Below are 24,365 nucleotides of genomic sequence, written 5' to 3'. Positions count from 1 at the left end.
GAGAAATGTCACCATGAAGGAAAATCTCTGTTTCTCAGGTCTGACTCCAGCCCAGCCGTGGCAGGCTGAATGAATGTTTATAATTCATGTTAAGTGAAAGGACTCTGGCAGAACAACTTGTCCCTATGCCTCGGTTCTCCATTCATACGTCAATGTAGAGTCTAATAACCATGTCCAATTTTACATTTCTTTTTACAGCCTGCTCCACCCCTCAGCAGGCCCAGGACAGGCTTTTATGGGTGGGCCACATCTTTCCTGTGCCTGAGGAGTCAGCTACTGGACCTTGGTTGGCCTCTTTTGTCACATGACCTGGGACAAGATGCTAAAAGGGTGTATTTGAAGTGTATCCTTCAAGAAAAAGCAAAGGATAATAGCAACATAACTGTCATAAACTTGAGACAGTGAATGTTGTGTTGAAGTTATTTTATTTACATTTAATATAGTTGAACATATGACTGTATCACATTGGAAGATTTTTAACTAATATATCAGTCAGTGACGTATAGGTGGATGTGTTGGAAAGGTGCCGTTTTAGAGCGTGGCAGCAGACAAATCACTGGCGACATTGTTATGTCTGATAGACCCCCATTATGTCAAAACATACATCCAAATACTCCCCAAAGAACCTTTCATTGAACAGTTCTTAAAAGAACCTTTTGTGGAATGGAAATGTTTACTGGATGTTAAAGGTTCTTCATGGAACTACTGATTCCAATTGAGAACCTTTATTTTTATTGTAGCAAAGAAAATGTGTGTCATATACACAGTAGCATGGACATGTTGCATATCCTCCTGAGAGCCAGCAAAAATAGTTTTTTTGTTTGTTTCGGAATTTGTAATGTTTTAAATTTTCCAATGACATGAAATGAAAAATAAACAAAAAAAATGTATTGCATGTCTTTTGTTGTTGACATCAGGACCCACTTACATTAAAAATGAAGGCAAGAAGCATGTTTATATTAACATATGTGACCCTGGACCACAAAACCAGTCATAAGTGTCCATTTTTTAAAATTGAGATTTATACATCATCTGAAACCTGAATAAATAAGCTTTCCATTGATGTATGGTTTGTTAGGAAATGACAATATTTGGCCGAGATACAACTATTTGGAAATCTGGAATCTGAGGGTGCAAACAAATCAAAATATTGAGAAAATCGCCTTTAAAGTTGTCCAAATGAAGTTCTTAGCAATGCATATTACTAATCAAAAATTAAGTTTTAATATATTTATGGTAGGAAATTTACAAAATATCTTCATGGAACATGATCTTTACTTAATGTCCAAATGATTTTTGGCATAAAAGAAAAATCAATAATTTTGACTCATACAATGTATTTTTGGCTATTGCTACAAATATACCCCAGCGACTTAAGACTGATTTTGTGCTCCAGGGTCACATATGTTTTGCAACTTGCAATACAAAAAAAAAGTCAATGAAAGTTAATGGAATTTGACAAATTTAGTCATATTTCATAGTCATTTTTATTACCTAATTCACCTGTAAATGTATGAATTTACAAAATGAGTCATGCATTAAAAATTAATTAACAATGTACACATACACAATTTATATTTAATGCAAGGACACTTTAAATGGTTGAAAATTATTAGAAGACATTTTAATGACATTTCAAATAAATACTGTTCTTTTGAACTTTCTCCTGGGAATTGGGAATAAGTGTATCATCATATCAGAATGATTTCTGAAGGATCATAAGACACTGAAGACTGGAGTAATGATGCTGAAAATTCAGCTTTGATCACAGAATAAATTAAAGTTTTTTACTGTAACTTTTGAACAATGGTGGAAGTTTTAAAATAAAACACTACTGTACTACTGCTTTTTTTTTTTTTACCTATAAATAATTTCAATACAATATTTATTTTGCTGAAGTAGATGTGTTTGTGATATCAGACATTTTTAAAAACAATGAGAGGAATTTGTCATGGCCAGATCAGTTTTAAGTCTTCAAGAGGACATGTATAGACTTGACTGTAAACACATGCTATCTACAGATGAACTGCTGGATCCCAGGAGGATACTGAACTGATGATGAACTGCAAAAACACTGCAGAAAGAGCACAAAGTCAGTGAACTGGAATAAGTCCTACATGATTAATGACTCCCTCCACAAGCTGATCTCCAGTTGAACCCCTTCATAAAGCTGAGAACTACATCAGACCTTAAATGAAGGTCTGAGCAACTGTATATGATACATTGTGATCGGTGGCATGTTTATCCAACCTCTCTCTCTGTTTCCACAGAGCCATTTATATGCACTCAGTAACTGGTTTAAAACTGTACAGAGCCATTCCCACGTATTGAGCCCAGCAGCTGAACTGATTCACATGCTGGTATGTAGTCGTGCTATTTCAGTTCACAGCTGAGATCTAAACCTTAATTATATTCAATCTGTTTATTACAGGCTGACTTGTCTTTAAAGTTGTAATTAGTGAAGTACTGCACTGCTTCTGGCCAATTCAATTTCAATTTTTAAGCATGTAGATGAAGTCTAATCATATTTAAATATATACTTTCTTAAATTAAAAATCATTGGGGGAACTCCATCATACAGTACATGCCTCCTTGAGCTGATGGCCAGGCTGTGTAAAAGATGCTGCTCTGACACTACACTAATGAATGATGAATGAATGAGAAAAACTAATAATAACCATCCAAGTTGGTGCAAGTTGACTGCACACACCCATTTAAGGGTTTATATCAAAGGGATAGATCACTTAAAAATGAAAATTTTGTCATTAATTACTCACCCTTAAGGTATTTTTGATGAAATCCGAGAGCTTTCTGACCCTCCACAGACGGTAACGCAACTGACACGTTCGAGGCACAGAAAGTTAGAAAGGACATCGATAAAATAGTCCATGTGACATCAGTGGTTCAACCGTAATTTTATGAAGCTACAAGAATACTTTTTTGTGCAAAAACAAAGTTATTTTGTTATATAATGTTTGTTTAGTTATTTTTGTATTCTTTGCACACAAAAAATATTCTTGTAGCTTCATAAAATTCCGGTTGAACCACTGATGTCATGTAGTAGTTGCGTTGCTGTCTATGGAGGGTCAGAAGGCTCTCACATTCATCAAAAATATCATAATTTGTGTTCTGAAGATGAACGAAGGTCTGACACCATGTCCTAACTACACGCGACATGATGCTGCGACACGCAATAAAAGGTATCTTTTCCATGTTAATCTGAATTTTTATCCTACCGAGCCACAACGGCGGCACGTGAAATTTCTATTTTAGAAACGGTTTCTATTTCCACGACGTCGCGGCCAGAGCAACAACATACAAACTATATGACAGTAGATAACTCTCAGGTGATTATGTACTTTATTCAAAGTTAAACGTGTCTAATGCGAGTTTGAATATCATATTGCGTGGCCTTATAGCCATACTGAAAACAACAACATAGTTTACCTCAGATCTTGAAAATACGATAAGATGTACGTTAAAACAATGTGAACCAATGTGAACCAACAAGCTTATTCCATAAAGATGGTATCAGTCACTCAGTTTGTACATTTAATAATGGTAAAAAGGTTTAATATTTATGAAATCCATTTCATTGCGCTTCCGGAGAGAGCCCGCCCAGGCCCACTTCTGATTGGCTGTGATATTTGATTGATTCTGTCACATCGCGGTGATGCGTCGCGTCTGGTGTGGACACCCAAATTGCTTGTCGCTGGAATCTTGTTGTGTCGCGTGTAGTTAGGACACAGTGTTGCGGGGTTTGGAACAACATGAGGGTGAGTAATTAATGACAGTTTTCATTTTTGGGTGAACTATCCCTTTAAGAATTACACAGTATCATCCTATCCAAACTAGCCTTACATTTGAAGTCAAAAAGCTAACGTTGTTGGCTAAACAAACATCTTGTTTGTCAGTGGTTGTAACCAAACATAGTCTTGAAATGAAAGACCCTTGGTACACATGGGCTGCATCCGTAATCGCATACTTTCTTTACTATATAGTAGGTGAAAAACAGTTTGAGTAGAAATCCGAATTCACAGTATTCATAAAATAGTAGGCGAAAAGTATCCAGATAATGCCATGGGAGAGGATTTGTGAACAACAGTAAGGCAACTGACGTACAAATGATAATGACATGACATATGTAGTACATCTGGATTTCCTTCATACGACACACGTTCATACTATATAAAACACATTTTAGCAGTCACAAATTAATTACTTATTCAAAAGCAGCACCTATTCAGAGAGTATGCGATTTCAGACACAGCATTTCTGTTTCCTGAGCATGTTGTGAAAATACGTTTTGATTCTGCTTCATTATGAGCCCTTTAGTGTTTTAGTTTTAGAGCTAGTTAGTTGCATAGTGTTTCCTGCTCTGATATTCAGGACATTGTGGCACTAATGCTTTATTTGCAGTGACATGGCATTTTTTAATTTGAGGTCTTACACCCTGTTTAAGACTAATGCTCTGTGTAAAAATTCAGAGCGATAAACATTTTAATTTGAACGAATGGCAATTGATGCATCTGTTCAGACCAAAACAAACATAAGCATGTCATAAATGCAATTTACATTTTACATGTAAAACATGGCACCTACTATCAGAGAGTGAATTTTCATGCTCATTCAGCCTGTTTGCATTGGTCTGAAGAGACAAAATCACACAGACAAATCGTCAGACAACTTATTTCATTTAATTGGATCATATTATCATTGACCTCAAAATGATCCTGATAAGTGTGTTGTATGCAGTTTTTGAAATGTTAAAGAGTTTGTTGTGATAAATTGTATTTCATTTTAAAATAATAATAAAATGTTACTTTATCTAAAAAAAATCCTAGGAAACACTGGTTGCATATATACAGTACATGCTGCTTAGTGTTGTTTGAACATCACAAGTAATGGTTTTAATTTGAATGTGTGCAGTACCTGAACAACACTTCATAGAGTTTTCAATTGGCCATCACTTGGCCAATGTCATTAAGACTCTTATGATTTGACTCCCAGATGGAAATGGAAATGGAAAAGAGTCTTTCACACAAGGACGAGAAAAAAAAATAAAAATAATATATAACAAATTCTTCTCAAACCCTTCACACAGGTTTGATTGTTTATCCAGAGGTATTTTGAAAAGTTAATGCAGATTATTCATCTGCAAAGGTCAGTATAAGCTTGATGTCCTCAAAATAAATAGCAAGATTTTCATGCATATTTCTGCTTTAATCCAGGATTAAAGTGATTCACGCAGCAGAAGTATAGCAGAGAGATGGAAATGCTTTCGGACACCTACGTGCAGCCTGATGAGGCGTTTCCATCAACCATACATGGCAGGGTTTCTGCAGACATGAACAAGTTAAATTTACATTCTGAATGTATTTTAATAGACTGAATCATGCAGTGATCAGGCAGAGCACACTCTAAATGCGCATGCGCACTAGACTTCACGTAATGCGTGCACTCTGTAGGTGTTTTCAATGTTTTTTTTGCGTCGTGAGAATATTGAGCAAAATAGCTCACTTGTCATGGTGTTATTTAACTATATCATGTTATGAATAAACTAAACATTGTGAATTTTTACCTCAGTGTGTTTCTTCTGAGTTTATGTGTGCGGTCACGCTAATTTGTTCTGAAGTCTCGAGACAAACAGAGTGAGCCTCAGCGCGAGCTTGTATTCTGTATTCTGCTAACTTACTGCAAATCTCTCTGATGACGCAGTAACTTACCGCGGGTTTCTTCGGTCTGTCCAATGATTGTAAAGTCATTAGCTCCTTCAGACTTAAGATATTTGAGCCGTAATGAGACCAAAAATATTTAAGACCCATCGAATCCGAATTTAAGACATTTGAAGACTTTTTAAGGCCTTATATTAGGAAAACGTTATTTAAGACATTTTAAGACTTTTTAAGGACCCGCGGACACCCTGCATGGCCATCAAATTTAAAAGTTTACTGCGTCCTAATGACACGTTAAGAGCAAATGATAATAAAAGAAAAAGAAACCATAACAAATGAAAAAAAAACAACAAAACAGAGAAAGAAACCATTAAACTGCTGTATTGCATCCTTATGACTCCTCATGGGTAACTTGGCCACTACAGACTGAATCACGCTACACTGACTTCGGTTAAAGGAACATTACGCATCAAAACACGTCTCGTGGTGCTTTGATCACGATCTGACCAAACACTGGACACGCTTTGGTCCTTTTATAAAGATGAACAATTAAACAAGGACAGTTCTTGCTATGTGATGTAAAACAAAAGCAGAACATCGTTGTCCAGGTGTCAGAACCGTATCTTGGCCTCCAGGTCCTCACCTGATTCATCTTCCTCTCCTCAAGAACGACTGCGGTTCTCTTGCGTTCCAACCAAAATCTTGCTGTAGAGTTTTTGTTGCTCCTCTTTGAAAGTGTCTTTCACTTTTCCTCGTTTCAACCCACCGTCCCTGAAAAAAAAACACAAATCCAGTTTCTTTTACCAAAAGAAAGGCCATTTACCTACTGAGAAAACCAGCTTTGATATGCCTAAGCTGGTTTACTGATCTCCCAGTCTGGTCAAAACCATGTTGGCTGGTTTTAGAGGGGTTTTGGGCAGCTGTCAGCTAGCCAGGCTGGTAGATCAGCTTAAACCAGCTAAGCCCAGACATTTTCTGGTTTAACAGACAGTTGTCACTTATCTCTCAATCTACAGCTTATATTAGTGTTTTTATTACTTTTCTTTGGCCTCAACATTAGTGTTTACACTGTAAAAATGAGCATAATTTTAATGGCAAAAGACTTGAAAATTGCTATGGTAAAAACCTGTTAATTGGACATTAAACATTAAATTCTCTTACTGTACACGGTGAAAAACTGTAATAAATCTAATGGGACGTTTCACAGTATTTTACTATAAAATTAACAGCTTCTGGATGTAAAAAAGAACAAGCAATGCTATAAAAAAACTAAATTCCCTGTTTATGTTTTTTAACTGAAATTACTATGTTTTTACTTATCAGATATATACATTAGGGTTCATCTAATGTTGGTAAAGTAATGTTATGTGTGTTACCATAATGGTGTTTTGTATTTGTATGAACGACACTGTGCACCTTCTATATATTAGTATTTACTTCAGCTTGTGAAAAAGCTACTTGTGATGAGCTTTGATTCATCATGTGGCTTTCTCTATACCACCTGTGTTTTATGGTGGTTATAAATGTATTATAAAGGTACAAAACAGATTTCAGCACAGGCTGTTAAATTAACTTCTTCCCCGCCAGCATTTTTTTTTCCCAGCCACCGCGAGCATTTTTGATAATTTTCATAAAAGTTTAATTCCCCCCATAATATTTTGTTGTATGAATATCTGAACAAACAAAAAAAAAAAAACGTTTTATTCTAGGTTCATGCACTCTTTTTTTTTTTATTAACACTTGAATGTGGGTAAGTTTCATGAAAAAAAGCATCATTTTGAACAAAAAGCTGAAAAAATGCTTTTTTTAAAAAGGCTATGTCCGGATCAGATTCAGAACGATGATCAAAACATAGATGGAACAGATCGCTTCCATCAACACATCCAAAGCTTGCACAGTCCTAAACCACTTCCTGGATCATCATTTCATTCGGTATTGTTTGGCAGTTTTGATATATATGCTGTTTAATGTTCTTGTTATTTTACATATGCATCTGCTTACAAATGCTTTTTTCTGCTTCTTCTTCGCCTTGTTTTAATCCAGACATTTAATCCAGTAGTCTTTCAGAAGGTGCGTAATAGCACCTCCTACCGAAAGCCATAAAATTTCGTCAATGGCGGGGAAAGAGTTAACATTATATAATTATATGAAATGGGTGTTTTTTGTTGTTGTTTTTTACTGTAAATGTAAATTCAGTACGTAAAACCTAAAATGTTGCTACCATATTTTTGAAGGAAAAGCTCTGGCAACCACAGCTGCCCTTTTTTACCGTAAATTTTACAGATCCTTTTTTTTTTTTATACAATAGTACAAGCACAGCTGCTGAGTCAGATATGACAGCTGACTTACCACAGCAGGTCCACCAGACCACCCTGTCTGGCAATGGCTGCCTTTACTCTGTTAGCAAACTGCACTGCATCCTCACCTTCCTGCAAGGAGACAAAACAGACCTTGACAAAAAAAAACCTTGACCTTTGGTTTTAAAATTTATTAGGTGTCTAAAATGTATTTTTATACTTATTTTCAGCATTTTCAGTTAACAGCATGTTTATTTCTAACTGAAGAAACAGATCTTATTTTTCTGAAATAGTAAAACAAACTACAAATGCATAAAGGAAGGACTTCCAACATTATTCCAGTGATTTTCCAGAGAACTTTTGTAACATTCAAGGTGGGGCGGATCACACCAGCACAATGATTTACCTATGCTTTTTTCGGGATGGTAGGCTTTTAGATGCGTTAAAAACAATGGTCTATTTGTTTATTTGCATGCCCACATGCAAACACAGATGTCCATTTCCAATCTGTGGTGGGTGGAGAAAACTCCAAACCCACACGGGCTCATTTGTGCTTGATTTGTGTATTAAATGCACCAATGCAAAAATGGGAAGGGCAGTGCAACTCATTCATACCACAGATTTTACTGCATTCACAGAGGATGCATGTGTGTGAGCCTTACCTGACGGCTCATCGGAGGCAGGTACCACACGCTGCAGACGATGGCCCAGCTACTCATCATCCTGAGCAGATAATTCACCATCCCAAACTTACTGCTGTTCCAGAAGGCTTCCCCAAACCGAGGGTCATACTAGAAAAACACAAAGAGATGCAAATGAAATACAATGCAACCATCACCACAATGCTGACAAAAAACAAGGTCTTTTTTTTCCCCATTTTCCATAATCATTATTTTTTTTCCCGTAAACACACCCAAATATTCTTAAAACAAGAAAAAAAATTGTAATAAGTAAAACATGTTTTCAGATAACATTTCTTGAATTAAGTTTATATGGTTTATATTTTTTTATTTGTCTAAATGTTTAAGTTATATATAAAACTTTTAAAACTCTAAACGTAGACCAAAAAAACAACAACAACAACAACAAAACACAACAAAAAAATATATTGCATTAAAAAGCATGTAATGTATTTCAAATGTAGGTCCAATTTTTTCTTTAAGCACATTTTTTTGCAAGCTAATACAAAACAAAAATAATGCCAGATCTATTCTCTGAAAATAAGTCTTATAGTATCTTATAATATAATTATAATAATATCTTTTACATCTTTAAATTCTCAAGGAATCTTGTTTTAAGGATGTTTAGATGTTACTGCTGACAAATGCTGATTAGGACATTAACATCCATCCATTTACCATAAGAGCTGATAAAGTAAGAGAAGATGTATTTCAACCTTTGAAAGCAGCTTCACAGCTCAGAACAAGAGTGAAATCATACAGTCTACCAGCTGCAGCGTTAAAGGGGTCATGAACCGAGAAACCAAAATTTTGATATATAAGAGGTCATTGTACCATAAAAAACATCCTGTAAGTTTCAGAACTCAAAACTTTCCCATTAGTCTAAAAACAACTTATATTTAAGGCAGTCTGCCAAAACAACAGCTTTTGGAATGTGACTAACGACTATTTTTATTTCGATTAATCTATCGGCTAATTTGTCGATTAATCGGTTCATCTAAACTATTAATTTCCTACAAAAAATCAACAATTTTACTTAAGAATATTTTATTAAACTATATTTTATTAAACCCACATTTCTATGAAATCCTCTTTTTAAAGCAAAAGTAAAGTGCATCCATCTCATAATCCAAATCACTGAAATCAATAATTTTTTTGTGGTAATAAAGATAGATGTAAGTGAACAATAGCCTTTAAAATTACTTAAAATACATATATAATATCACTGAGGCAATAATAATTAGTTCAAATAAAGTATGAAAAGAAAGAATTCATATCATTTTATTGTTTTATAAACAATAGAGCTAATGTACATTACGCATTACAACAAAGGCCTGCAGAGGGCGCCAACGGTCTGATGATTATTTTTACACATTGCTGTGCGATCTAATGCTTGTTTAATATTGACCAAGCACCATTTAATTCAAATGTCCACTTAATCTTTAATATTTGGCCATTTAATTAGGACAGAAATGCTATAGCCACTGTAATTAAAAGAATATGTGGACATCAAAACGCGTAAACTCAGAGTGAGGGTTTGAGCTTTTATTTTGAAACCGCGATGTATTCTCCTGAGTTTGCATAGATTTATAAATTATTTACCTTACAAATCTGATGAAATGGCGCAAGTTGCTTTCCCAGATGAACGTTAATATAAACCCAAACTCACAACAACATGCAGAGATGGAGTTTGAGATGCTCCACACATGTAAATGATATCAGTTCCTGTGGAACTACTGTGAACGGAGCCGCTGTGTGACGCATGTACTTAACCTACACGCATGTAAATAATTAAAGCGCATATACTGTATTAGAACGGCATCGCATATAATTATTTAGCCAATTAAATCGTAGTGTTTGTGAATTCACAATTATGCTTAATTATGGTTTAATATATCATGCAGCCTTGGGAAACAGTCTAATCATGTGTTTTATGGATTCTATGTTTTATGAAATGCGCCACTTCCGGTATTTTGCCGGTTAGTCGACGCGAGCAAAATGAAGTCGAGGATTTTTAAAAAATCGAATAGTCGAATAAAATCGACGAATCGCGACAGCCCTAAATGTGACACTCTATGATGTAATAATGTGGATAAACACTGTCTCTGCAGAAGATCAATGCCTGCTTCTACATCACTGTCTATTTAGCCCTGCCCACCAATTCTCACACGTAGTGTAAATTAGAGCCCTGCATTTCTGACTTTTTTACGCCCCTTGGGCCGGGCTTCGGGCCAATTTTCACATCATAGTTAAGACGCGGGCCGGGCCTCAGGCCTGTTTTAGGCTTCTCCTTATTTTTATATTTTAGACATCCATCAATTAGTGATGGAAAAAAATTGCCGCGCTGGTGGAAACAACACGAGACCGTGCTACTGCGACTGTCAAGAGCGGCTCGACGGTGTTTAGTGTCCCGCAGCAGCAGAGCGAGCATGCCGTCAGCGCAGCTGAAGAGATCTGCGTTCAAATGCACGCAATAGGCTAAAGCTTGCCGCAAAGCCCAGGCAAAAGTAATTACCGTGAATGTGTCAGGGGGAAATAGCCTAGTAAGGAAATATTTGAATTATTTACTAAAAAACTAGTGTTTTCTGAGTCGGTGTCGCAAGGATGAAGTTCCTGATCCTGACTCGCCATCTCCTCATTAGACGCGCCTTTAGAGAGAAGTGCATCTTTATGGATTATGATTATGATTATAATGAAAGAGTTTTTGTTTTTGATTGTTCGATTGTTTATTTTATTTCGTTAAGTAATTTAAAGCTTTCTACAGATATATTTATCATGTCTGTGAGGCATGTATTCGCTGAGTTTCGGTTCTTTTTTGTGAAGCGCTCCTGTTCAAGACCGAGACGGCAGAAAGCGCATCATGTTTGTTTTCTTTATTTTATAAAGGCACAACGTTTTGTTGATATTGTGAGTGCACACAAATAAAAGTAGACCCTTTACAGTTCCGAATGATGTATTACTCTTACCTTTATGAGTAAAAATGACGGCGTATCCACTGAAAAAAATGCAAGTGATCGCGCTGGCGCCTCTATGTCCTGCAAAGCGCGCTTCAGCTTCCACTCTCCGAACAAACTATTGGATACAGCGCACATTTATCTAGGTTTAACGTTTAAACATTGTTACCGTTTTAGATCTATAGATTTTATTTTAGGCAAGTCATGATGATTTGAGAAGGCAAAATTTATCAAACAGACTATGATCAACTCACTGTCTGCCGCTGGCCGCTTGGTCGTTACTTTAAAAAACAAAAAGCTTATATTTAACTAACTAAAAATGCTCCAAACATTTTTTCTAAATTAACTTAATAAAAACGAAACGAAATAAAATTACTTTGCCATTACATACAAAACTGAACTATTTTAATAGCTGAAACAGTAGTATAAGCTGTTTTGGGAGAAGGGGGAAAAAAAGACAGGCTCGGGTCGGACTCGAGCCAAGAATTCTGATGAGCTGTCAGACAAGGGCCGGGCTAGGGCCTGAGCGTCTCAGGCCAGGGCCAGGGCCGGGCTAGGGCCTAAATTTGAGGCCCGTGCAGGGCTCTAGCCTAGCGTAAATAACAAGAGGCAAACGCAGAAAACAAACGATAACGATGGCTCCGAATACAACAAGATGCTGTGCAGTGCCAAGTTGTGGAAAAACAGGGTTTGCGTTGCCTTCCTTCTGATCCAAACGTTAGGAAAGAGTGAATGAACTTTATTTTTAATGAAGATCCAGACCGCGTCAGTAAGAACTTAGAGAAAAGAAATAGCACACATCAACTCAATATGTCTCACAGTTTTATAGTGTGGTCCAAAAATCTACATTAAAGACCACATTAAAAATCTGGGATTTTTTTCTCTCATTTAAACTTGGAAAAAACATTTTAGTATTTTGAAAACTGTAAAACAACGAAATTTGACAAAAAAATTCAAAAATATTTCTTCGTTATTTTAAGATTTTGTGTAGAAGTAAGTTTATGCAATATTTTTATATGCAATAAACAGATCCAACATGATCATCAGGACTGACACAAAAGCTCTTTCAGCTTGAAAGCTGCTGTTGTTAAAGCAAAAGAGGGCAAACCAAATATTAGGACAATCATTCATAGTCATTTTTTAATTCAAATCATTATGCTGATAATGTAATTCGTAAAAAAGCAGTGTTTTCATTAGTGGTCTCAGACTACAATGTTTATCATTTTGGTATTATTTATGATCATAGCATGAGCATTACAAGACAAGTTGTGCACCAATATTTCATACTTATGTTCAAGGTTTGTTCGCATCCCTTACCCAGAGTATTCATTAGAGAAGTGAGATTTCTGACCTTTATGGCGACGGGGTAGACAGTTGAGGCAATTTCAAAGCTTCCTTTCTTGAACATCATGACTGACGTATTATTAATGCAGGTACCTGAAGACAAATTACATGATACACACATGAAACAAACATAATACCATATTAACAACCAGTTCACAACACCTCTTCCATGTTGGTTACTATAACTTTATATACATATATAAATTAGTGGAGAAACTGTAAAAGGTCAATTGTCATTTATTCAATCACAAACAAGCAAGCAAGCTTTTCAATTACATTACTTCTCTGCCTGTGATCAACAACTGTGATTAGCTCGCTTTGTGAGAAAAAAAATTAACAAACACTGATTTTGAATTATGGATGTCCAGTATTTGTTGTCTGCTGTCTAAAGTTATAATGCCTTTAAATTTAAAAATATATACACCACCGTTTAAGTTTGGGGTCAGTAGGTAAAATAAATAAATAAATTATCACGGCTTCCACAAAAATATTAAGCAGCACAACACTTCTCAAAATTGAAAATAATAAAGAATCTGAAGACAAGACACTGAAGATTAGAGTACTGGCTGCTGATATAAAAATATTTTCAAATAAAAATAAAAAAACTGTTATTGTAAATTGTAATTATATTTCACAGCATTACTGATTTTACTGTATTTTTGAACAATAATATGAAATTTTAATTATTAAAAATAAATGCAGCCTTGATGTCCATAAGAGACTTCTTTCAAAAACATTAAAAATCTTACTGGCCCCAAACATTTTAATGGTAGTGGATGAAGGAAAGGAGATGAAGGAGGTATCCTCTAGTCTCCCTTTCATATTAATAATAATTTCTGAGAATGAGTTCAGCTCACCTTCGGGGAATATGAGGATGGGCAGTTTGCGTTTGTCTTTTACGTGATCGTTCAACCTGAAATACAATTCATTTAATTAATGACAATAATGCATATGAGTGTTATAAAAAACACAATTCAGCGAGATATTTGAACTAATAATGTTACAAGCAATATTTTTAGAGGAATCCAGCACTTCTGTTCAAAAGCCACAGAAATAAGACATGCTGTAAGGTTGTGTCACCTTTTAGCCACTAGATGGCGATCTTTGCCTTCTGAGCGCTCGAACCAAATGTGCGGACAAGCTTTCACCATAGACTTCTGAATGAGCCCCATCAGGCCCCCATGGATCTGACCCACCTATAACACACGCATGCAATTAACCCTTTCAGAGCTTCTTTCTCACACACACCAACTACAGTTCCAGTCAAGAAACACACACACACACACTTACCATTGCATAGCATCCGTCACTGGCCAGTATAATGATGTCAATGGGTGACGTGTGGTTGGCGACACAGATGCCTCCATTCTTGGGTTTATTTTCACTGTCCCAGACAAAGAGACAGAGAGAAGATTGTGAGCGGAGAGTGTAAATAGTGGCAGGAGAAGCAGAGCAATGTGAGTTTATGGTAAACAGGCCAAATCTAATGAAAGAGTTTGGGCTGACATGCAACAGTTTTTAGTAGTGTCTTCTTCATGCTATTTTGTTGACACAAAACCCTGAATGTCCCTGTGAAAGTAACCAGTTTGACTTGTCAAGGGAGAGGTCCTGAGAGAAAGACTTTTCTTCTTTTCTTTATTCTTATCATATTTTGGGAGGAAGATAAAAGAAGATAGAGAGAGAATGCACAGGAGGACTGTGACCTGAAATACCACATGATCACATTAAGGCGAAAGCTGAGATAATGACAATTCAGTTGAAGATGGTTCATCTGACCTGACACTGAAAAACCAAGCCGCTGTTACCTATTGGGTGTTATGACGTCTGACCCCACTCTCTCTATCAGATAACATTAGCATCTAAAAGTGCCTGATGCACCATTGATACAGAACCTGCTAGAGTTAAAGGGTTAGTTCACCCAAAAATGAAATTCTGTCATTAATTACTCACCCTCATGTCGTTCCAAACCCGTAAGACCTTCGCTCATCCTCAGAACACAAATTAAGATATTTTTGATGAATTCCGAGAGCTCTCTGACCCTCCATAGACAGCAAGGATCCTAACACGATCAAGGCTCAGAAACGTAAGCAAGGACATCGTTAAAATAATCCTTGTGACATCAGGGGTTCAACTGTAATATTACGAAGCTACGAGAATACTTCTTGTACGCAAAGAATTTGTCTCCTCCGCATCACCCTATAGCGCCATTTTGGAGAGTATCACATACGTAAACAACATATGCAACGTATGTGCACGGATATGTTGTTTACATTCAAAGCTTAAACAGCGTATCTGCGTACGGTCCTACTGCTACAGAACAGCATACGTTGTTTACATATGTGATATTCTCCAAAATGGCGCTATAGGGTGACGAGGAGGTGACGAATTGTTGAATAAAGTCGTTATTTTTGTTTTCTCTGCGCACAAAAAGTATTCTCGTAGCTTCGTAAAATTACAGTTGAACCCCTGATGTCACATGGATTATTTTAACGATGTCCTGGCTACGTTTCTGGACTTGATCGTGGTAAGACCCTTGCTGTCTATGTCTATGGTGTCACTTAATTTGTGTTCTGAGGATGAACGGAGGTCTTACGGGTTTCAAACGACATGAGGGTGAGTAATTCATGACAGAATTTTCATTTTTGGGTGAACTATCCCTTTAATATTCTCAATCACCAGCTCTCATTCACTGTAACTGCATTGAAAAGAGTGACTAGTACATTCTTCAGAATGCTTTCTTGAGTTTGTGAGCATGTGATTTTAAATGCATGATTTAAGTGTGCAATATGCATGATTGTGATGGTGTGAGATTGTAAGCATGAGTGACTGTTAGTGTGAATGTTAGAATGTGCATTAGTTTGTGTAATTGTGCGACTGGCTGATTAAGAAAGTGTGTGTGATTGTGTGTGTATATGACTGACTGATTGTTAGTGTCTGATTGTTGGAGTGACTGAGCATGTGATTGTGTGCATGTGTGCGATTCTGAACGTATATGTGTATGTTTCTGTGATTGTGAGCTACCGATTGAGAGTATGTGTGTGATTGTATGTGTTTACGTGAGTGTTTGATTGTGAGCTTGTGAATGTGTGTGTGATGTTTGTTGATTGTTAAAGTCTGATTGTGAGTGTGTATGTGAATGCTTGTGTGATTGAGAGCATCTAATTGTGAGAGTATGTGTGACTGTGAATATATGTGAGCATGTGATTGTAAGCCTGATTGTGAAAGTATGCGTGTGATTGTGTGTGTATGTAAGTGTTTGCATGATTGTGAGAATCTCATTGTGAAAGTGATGGTGAGCATGTTATTGTGGGTGTCTGTGTGTGATTGTGAGAATCTTATTGTGATTGTGCATGTTATGTGAGTGTTTGTGTGATTGTGAGAATGTGTGGGTAATTGTGAATATATGCGAGCATATGATTGTGAGCATATATGTGATTGTGAGCCTAATTGTGAGAGTATGTGTGTGATTGTATGATTCTGAGAATTTCATTGTGAGACTGATGGTGAGCATGTCATTGTGAGCATCTGATTGTGATAGTATGCTTGTGATTGTGCATGTATGTGAATGTTTGATTGTGAACATCTTATTGAGAGCGTATTTGTGGGATTGTGTGCATGAAAGTGATTATGAGTGTCTGATTGTGAGAGAGATTGTGGGCATGTTATTGTGAGTGTCCTTGTGTGATTGTGAGCATCTGATTGTGATAGTATGCTTGTGATTGTGCATGTATGTGAATGTTTGATTTGTGAACATGATTGTGAGAGAGATTGTGAGCATGTGATTGAGAATGCGAGTGTTTGATTGTGATTATTCTAAATGAATATTTATGTCTGTGACTACATGCATGTGGATGCTAATGTGAGTGTGAGCATCTGATAGTGAGAGCTTGTATGTGTGATTGTGAACGTGCGATTTCAGATTGCACAATGACCCAAAATGCCAAGGCTTCAGATGTTTGGAAATTTCCAGTAAGCGTGCGTATGTTCTTCCACACATCTGTGACGCTTCTTACCTGTGATGGTATGTGATGATAGCAGTCAGTGCTCTCACACAAATACGGTAACACATCAGGTGCACTTTCTCACTGAGAAAATGTTTCACCCTGCAAACACACACAGCGACACGTTAACATCCATTAATGGCTTCACAGATATGTTGGTTCAGCACTAGTTTAAGATAAAATCATATCATTTTTTTTTATTTAACGAATTTTCCTACCTCCCATTGGGCAGAAAACCAATCATGGTGGTGAAGACAACCAATAGGCTCACTCCTGTGATTGCTAATGTTAACCTGATAAACCAAAAACAAGGCATTTCAGCTCAAACACTGGAACAATCTTTACAAAATGTACCCTTTAAACTATTTTTAATTTAAAAGTGCACAGTAAGTTTTGTTTGCATTTTTCTGGATTTGTGAAACATATGTGAGGATGTGACCTACTCTATGTAGAATATTCAGAGTATTCATCTCATATGAATGTATATCATTTTAATATTTCATCATTCGATTTCAAATTATTTGTATTTTTTATTTGTAGCACTTTTTTTAGTTGGCAATAAATTACTAAGTGCACCTTTAATATAAAAAGTCAAGTTTTTACTTTTGAGCCTTTGACTGGAGATACAAAGATAGAACAGGATATTAATGAAATTAAATAGAGAGAATGTAATATGTTACAGGCCAAATATAAACCTACATAGCTATATGATCACCACAGCTCCAAGAGCACGCACTCCCCACCGCACCACAGCTCTGACTCAATGTATGCTGCTGAAAAATGTAAGCAATGACACTGGGCATTTAGGTTTCTGTCCATGATTCAATTAATCCCACAATACCCAGGTGAGAACATCTGATTAAACAGAGCTCAGCTATCAGGCGCTCTTCCTCATTTCAAATATGCACACGGGATGGTGAGGAGTTTCTATTAAAGAATGTGGGTTAAGGCCACGACCCTGACTGACATTAATCCTACACAAGCTCCATATGGCCCCGAGGGGGCATCAGAATTAGCCTGTATTTTAAGACGCTAAATTCAGACTTGTGTGCCAGAACAGAGCAAGTGTCTCAGGGTGGGCCAGTTAGAATGATGTCAAATTATAATGTCAGCCAATCAGAAATAAGGGTTATTATTTATTTAACACTCTAATTGGCAGCTGAATGTTACAAGAGCTGCTTTTTTCTACTCTGTCATATGACATACAGGGGCCCCTGTAAGTATTATAAGGGATGAGAATTTAATGTATAAATGTACCCAACAATGAACCATGTACTGTATCTATGCTGGATTGTTTTATCACAGACATGTAAATGAGAGCAACAGTAGTTCTCTCTGCTCCTTTCTTCATGAAGCAACGGTTTCTAATTTGAATACTCTGTGCTATGTCCCCAACAAAAAAAACACCCAGGAAGTAATACCATAATTTGAGACCCTAGACCACAAAACCAGTCATAGCTAGCACAGGTATATTTGTAGCAATACAATGTACGGGTCAAAATTATCGGTCAATATTACAAAAATAATACAATATTTTTCTTTTATGTCAAAAATCATTAGGATTTTAAGTAAAGATCATGTTCCATTAAGATATTTTGTAAATTTCCTACCGTAAATATAACAAAACATAATTTTTGATTAGTAAAATGCATTGCTAAGAACTTCATTTGGAGGAGCTTTAAAGGTGATTTTCTCAATATTTAGATTTTTTTGCACCCTCAGATTCCAGGTTTTCAAATAGTTGTATCTCGGCGAAATATTGTCCTCTCCAAACAAACCATACATCAATGGAAAGCTTATTTATTCAGTTATTCATAAAAATTGACCAGATTATGACTGGTTTTGTGGTCCAGGGTCACATTTGTTACATATCGTTGTGTTACTTTGTACGCCAAGGTACTTCAAAGATTACCAATGCACTACCATGGTACATGTCAAAAAACATAAAATTACCATATGTATTAAAAAGCCATGGTAGTACCACAGTGCATTTCAGCACTTGTTAGTTGTTAGCAGTGGCCTCATTTCTCATTGTCTTTTTCATTTTAGCATACTTCTCTTCTAATCTTCACATCAGTGTAGATTCCAATCTTCCACATCCGTCACCACCACTGCTCATTGCGTCCTAAACTGCCATTCGGCGGTGAAGCCACTGGAAGTGTTCAAGCGGCCATCTTACTATTCCCTACCAGCAGAGGGCCTCATTGACTGACAGCCAAAACACTGACCTAAAATCCCCCGATTTAAATCATATCGGTCACACAGGATTAGTTTTTATGTTATGTGTATGTAAATTAATTGTTACTTCAGATGTTATCTACAATGCTTATATCTGTTCGGGCAGGTTAAGGGATATATTGAAATCGTTTAGGTGGGCGTGTCTGCTGTGCTCTGCCGACACAGGTAACATCCAACACAAAATATATTTCTTGATGTACGTAATTATGAAAGAAATTTTGAAATGCATATGTTGAGGATCTTGTCCATCTGATGTTTATCATGTTCATCAGATGTACGGTACTGTAATAACTATGATACGTAACTTTTTATATGGAGAGGAAATGGCCGACATTAAACAAATAACCATTTGCATGCCGTTGCCGTTTACGTTTACGTTGTAAGAATGTACAGGGATTCTTCAGATATAAAAACTCTGACTCGTTAGGTGATGTTTAGTCATTAAAATCATATGATTTCCTATTCATTTCAAAAGAATGTATGGGAATTCCAATATGGCGGCTTCACTTTTATGACGTCATGAGCAATCCAGTTCTCTATTATAGATCAGTGGTTACCACCCAAAATAAGAGATTTAAAAAAAAATGTTTGTATCCGTTATTATTGGATAAAGTATATCTGCCAATACTCAGGATTTAATTGCAATACTCATTTCTCCTATGTTTACATTTATTTGACCTCCTAACGCTTACTAAAGTAATTAGTGAAATAATTTTATAACATTTTTAAATGTAATCTTCAGCAAATCTCAAAATGAATATCCATTTCTCATACTGTACATCACAATGATGTGACACCTAAATTCACTAGTAGCATTTAAAATGACTGATTTTAGTTTTTAATATTTTTTATTTATTAAGACAAAATAGTACAGAATTGTAATATCAGCCATTTATGGGTTATTGGTCATAAAATGTATTCGTATCAGCCAGATTTTTAATATCAGCGCCGTTTAATCTAGAACTCCATTTTCCTTCTTCCTCACCTGAGGGGCAGCAGGAACCCATAACGGATGACAACGCCGAGACCCCACAGCACCGTCAGTCTGGTGCTAATGTGCTGGAAGTTATAGTTGCTCCTGGTCAGCAAGTTCCACGACTCAAGCTCCTCTGCCGTGAAACGTTTGGTAACCTCGTCGTCTACGATGCTTTCAATCCCACGGCGGCAGAAGTAGAAGGTGTCTGACACTTCAAACTCTGATGTGGAAGGGGAGGGGCCTGTGATGGTGGAGGAGGCGGAGCCATCCAAATCTCGGCTGCTGCCGTTTCGCCGAATCTCTTTGAGCTCCTCTTCCAGCGATGTAGGTTCTTTAGCAATAATGCCTGAGATTAAGTAATACATACAATATCAAAACCCTGAAGAAATAATATCTTTAATATGCAACCGAATTAACAGACATCGCCAGTAATTGTTGCCTGAAAATAAAACACCTCAGTTCACATCACGTGAGATTGACTGAGCACTTGGGAAACGCCAAAACAAGCAATGCCACATGCAGATGAGAACACAGCAGGAGTAATAGATCATTATCCCATAGGTTTACACAGCCACTGACACACGTACCATTAAGACTGTAAGGCTTGTACAGTAGATGGTTCTTCTCCTTGGCTCCTCTTTCCATCCTCACTGTGGCCCACTGGAAAACAAAGAAAAACAAACTCAATTTAAATTGCCACTGCAACATCCTAGTAATGTTTACTATTGTAAGAATGATCATGATTTGAAAAAAGTATTATCTAAATATTTATGTATACAAATGTATTAAATAATTTAATTCATATTTAACATTCGGATTATGCATGAAATAAACAATTAATGGCGGGGAAATATCTTCATTCTTCTTTTTAATTCAAAGTTGCTGCGGTGATGACATATTTGTAGGCCAATGCAGAAGTTAGCAACAATCTGGTTGCCTCTACAAAAACCCAATAGGGTTTTCCATTGGTTTTTGGATTATTGCAGAAAATAAGCTCTGTGACCAACTAAAGTTTATGATTCTTACATGTTTTGTTCATCATGCTTTGTTGAAGCCTATATACAGCGGAAGTAAAAACCACTCACATGATTTCAACATCACCACCATAAAGCTTTCGAAAGTCTTTATTTTAAAAAAGAAATGTTCCTTGACAGTTTGAGTGAAGCAAAAGAACGATTAAAAAACCCCATTCAAAAACCTACTGACTTCAGGACAATGGAACTGGAAGTGCTAAAATGCTACAGGAACTTGTTTCCGGGTTTTGGCCTACAAAAAAAATGTAATCCCTGCAGCACAGTATTACAATTCTAATGTACAGTCAGTCAGTGGACTGTAGCACAAACACACACAGACACTCATACATATTGAATATTCCCCTAGGGAACAACAAGCGCTTTATTGAAAAGCTGTGGGAGGAAGGAATAATGTCAGTATGTTAATTCAGGCATGTGGAGCACACAATGCACACAATTGACTTGCTGCACTGAGAATCGGAAAACACTGAAAGGCTGCTATTGATATCTTGACAAATTAACACAGGTTTTGCTTTAACTTCAATGCCTCAATGTTGGCCTATTAATTTGTCTTATTTCACTAAAATCATTTCATCTAAACCAGGGATTCTTCTAATCTGTAATAAGAGTACTTTGAGATTTTTCATAATTTTGTCCCTGGAGATTATGGTACAGTAAAACTTCGCAATCCTAAATGTGCAGCTCAAACTGCAGAGCTGTAGGTGCTACACACAGTCAGGAATAGCACTTTTTAAGCATTTTACTTATGTTTTACTCTAATTTTTAGGAACAAGATAAACTTTATTGCTTCCCCATGACTAGGTTGGCCAAGCTGAATGTTGTTTAACACCCAAACAACATGACGTTTAACTAGAATTTCTCCTTTATTTCAAGAAATTCTCTTGTTTGTTGTTGGAAAAAATTTGTTTTCAGAAATTTCAGGCAGCAGGACTAGAGTCTCACACACACGTCTGCTCATGCTGTGCGAATGAACACACGGTTACATAACAGCTTCAGACGGATGTGAGGTCATGCTGAAATAAATCAGCCACAGCTGGAGAGGAGCAGCCCCTCAGCTCTTCACTCCACCTCCATTCCTGTCTCTCAACTCCATGATTATAATATGGGGGGAAACAGTGCCATTAAAGGAAGCAAATTATGCATTTTCTAGAAACGGTCAACAGATGTGCATTTGATCAACACGTCCTCCTCATCCAGATCTCATTTCTTGTACCTGGCCTATTAGGCTCTTACGTACACAGAAGCTGTGTTTATATTTAGATCCTAACAGGTTTTGGACCAATAGAAATGCAAACAGTGCACTCAATAGAAATGCAAACAGTGCACTCAGTGTTCAATAACCTCCCAACTCCATCCACATCTTATCAGATGGCCACAATAATATAACATTATGAATATGTAAAACCTGTCAGTGTGCTCTGGAAGCACATGAGAAGTTCACATTGCTAAGTGCACTCCATAAATAAAAAAAGTATCAAAATGCACCATGTTAGTACCATAATGTTTTGGACAAGGTACTGTGATAATACCATGTTTTTTGAACATGTATTATGACAGTGCCCTAGTATTATTTGATAAACCTTAGAATGCCATATAAATACCATGGCACATGAATAAGGATGCACAATATTGTTATCATATCAGCTATCTAATGATTCTGGTAAACATTACATTTTTTACGCTGCAAGCCCTCCGGATGCTCCTTCGTCGAATCCACCGGCCGCGCCGTTCTCAAGCCCGCCCGCCTCTGCGCTCACTCTAGCCCGCCGTGTCTCGTCGCTCCGGTCGGACAGGGCATCACAATATGGTAAGGGCCGTAACATTTCCGTCACACGCTTGAGGTATTCGGCCAATCACAACGCACTGGATAGCTGGCCAATCACAGCACACCTCGCTTTTCAGACCGATGAGCTTTGTAAACATCTACGCGTTCCAGAAAGGCGGGGCATAGAGGAGGAACAATAATGTACAGTATGTGGAAAATAATGTGTTTTTTTAACCTTAAACCGCATAAACACATTTCATTACACCAAATACACAAAATAATGTTCTTTTTAGCAACATCATATGACCCCGTTAATGTTTACATTTCGATTTTAAAACTTACAATTTTTTTTTAAATGCAAATAATTTAATAACAGTTTAATGTAATATTTTGCAAATATCATAACGGATACATACATTTTTCTTACTGTACATTACAATGTTGCGATGCCTAAATTCATTTATCGCATTTAAAACAACTGATTTAATTTGACTGAACGATTGGTTATTCATCTCTCTCACTCCAACCTTCCTGTCAACTCTATGCTATTCAGTAAACAAATGCAAGGCCACAAATAAATCAGTCTGAACAACAGCATCCTGAAAGAGAGCAAGATGACCTTCAACTCACCTTAAACACCTTGAGCAGCGTCTTCATGTAGAGGCCGCGGATACCGAAGGACAGACCGAAAATGGCAGGAACAATGATGAAGACCAAGAGCAGTGTGAACCAGACAGTGAAAGAGATGCCCAACAGCATGCACAGCAGATTATTGAAAGGAGACATAAAAGGGCCCATTTTTACAAAATGAAAAAGTGGTTTGTTTTTATGAAGAAAATAAATAAACTGGGAAAGAAAAGTGGACACCCCAAAAAGGCAGCTTTCTCCGGCAATTTTTAGGGTCAAAGTCTCCAGAGCATGAGGTGGAATGGGTCCATAAATAAGACAGGTGACATTATAAAGTCTTTCATTTCCATTGGCGCATGACTGGATGAAGCAAACACATCATTCTGCGTGTGGCACTGCCCAGAGGTGATTTACTTCGCATTTAATGATGCATATTCTTCAACACTGGCAATTCAGATGACTGTAGGCTCAGAACTTGACAGCTCTTCCCTCAGAACCCTGAAATAAAGAAACCTGGAGAATGTGGAGGAAACACAAACAGGAAAGGATTACAATTCACTCAAGTACAGGCTTATTCAAATCAAACCGATAGTGACTGAACACACCAAAGTAAACGCAACAGGTTGATCACAAAGACAAACAGAGTGGCCTGGAGCTACACTGGGACCTCAAACAAGGACACGTTTGAGTCATAGAGCTCCCACGAGTACAGTGGTGGGAGACACACTTACATAACAGAGAAGAGAAGAGAAGAGAAGAGAAGAGAAGAGAAGA

At 36.9% G+C, this 24,365-nt stretch overlaps 1 protein-coding gene across 2 annotated transcripts in view; it reads right to left on the bottom strand.

The window, feature by feature from the left end:
• Nucleotides 1–412: 412 nt before the first annotated feature.
• Nucleotides 413–24,365, bottom strand: part of LOC107683875 (glycerol-3-phosphate acyltransferase 4-like) — a 25,669-nt gene continuing 1,716 nt past the window's right edge. Inside the window, exons 2-14 of one of the 2 annotated variants that reach the window (XM_016479924.1) lie at nucleotides 23,595–24,104; nucleotides 20,753–20,825; nucleotides 20,175–20,511; nucleotides 17,170–17,244; nucleotides 16,964–17,053; nucleotides 14,241–14,334; nucleotides 14,031–14,146; nucleotides 13,808–13,863; nucleotides 12,958–13,043; nucleotides 8,635–8,763; nucleotides 8,025–8,104; nucleotides 6,319–6,446; nucleotides 413–626 (exon numbers count right to left, since the gene is read on the bottom strand). In XM_016479924.1, coding sequence (XP_016335410.1) covers nucleotides 6,338–6,446; nucleotides 8,025–8,104; nucleotides 8,635–8,763; nucleotides 12,958–13,043; nucleotides 13,808–13,863; nucleotides 14,031–14,146; nucleotides 14,241–14,334; nucleotides 16,964–17,053; nucleotides 17,170–17,244; nucleotides 20,175–20,511; nucleotides 20,753–20,825; nucleotides 23,595–23,762 — 1,413 coding nt within the window. In that variant the 5' untranslated portion in view covers nucleotides 23,763–24,104 and the 3' untranslated portion in view covers nucleotides 413–626; nucleotides 6,319–6,337. Of the gene's footprint in view, nucleotides 627–1,897; nucleotides 2,075–6,318; nucleotides 6,447–8,024; nucleotides 8,105–8,634; nucleotides 8,764–12,957; nucleotides 13,044–13,807; nucleotides 13,864–14,030; nucleotides 14,147–14,240; nucleotides 14,335–16,963; nucleotides 17,054–17,169; nucleotides 17,245–20,174; nucleotides 20,512–20,752; nucleotides 20,826–23,594; nucleotides 24,105–24,365 lie in introns of those variants that run through there. The other variant, XM_016479925.1, reaches the window with a different exon arrangement.

This window comes from Sinocyclocheilus anshuiensis, unplaced genomic scaffold, assembly GCF_001515605.1.
Source record: "Sinocyclocheilus anshuiensis isolate Anshui unplaced genomic scaffold, SAMN03320099.WGS_v1.1 scaffold1625, whole genome shotgun sequence".
NCBI lineage: Eukaryota > Metazoa > Chordata > Actinopteri > Cypriniformes > Cyprinidae > Sinocyclocheilus > Sinocyclocheilus anshuiensis.
The sequence above is the reverse complement of the archived record's forward strand: the minus strand, read 5'-3'. Positions and strand labels throughout refer to the sequence as shown.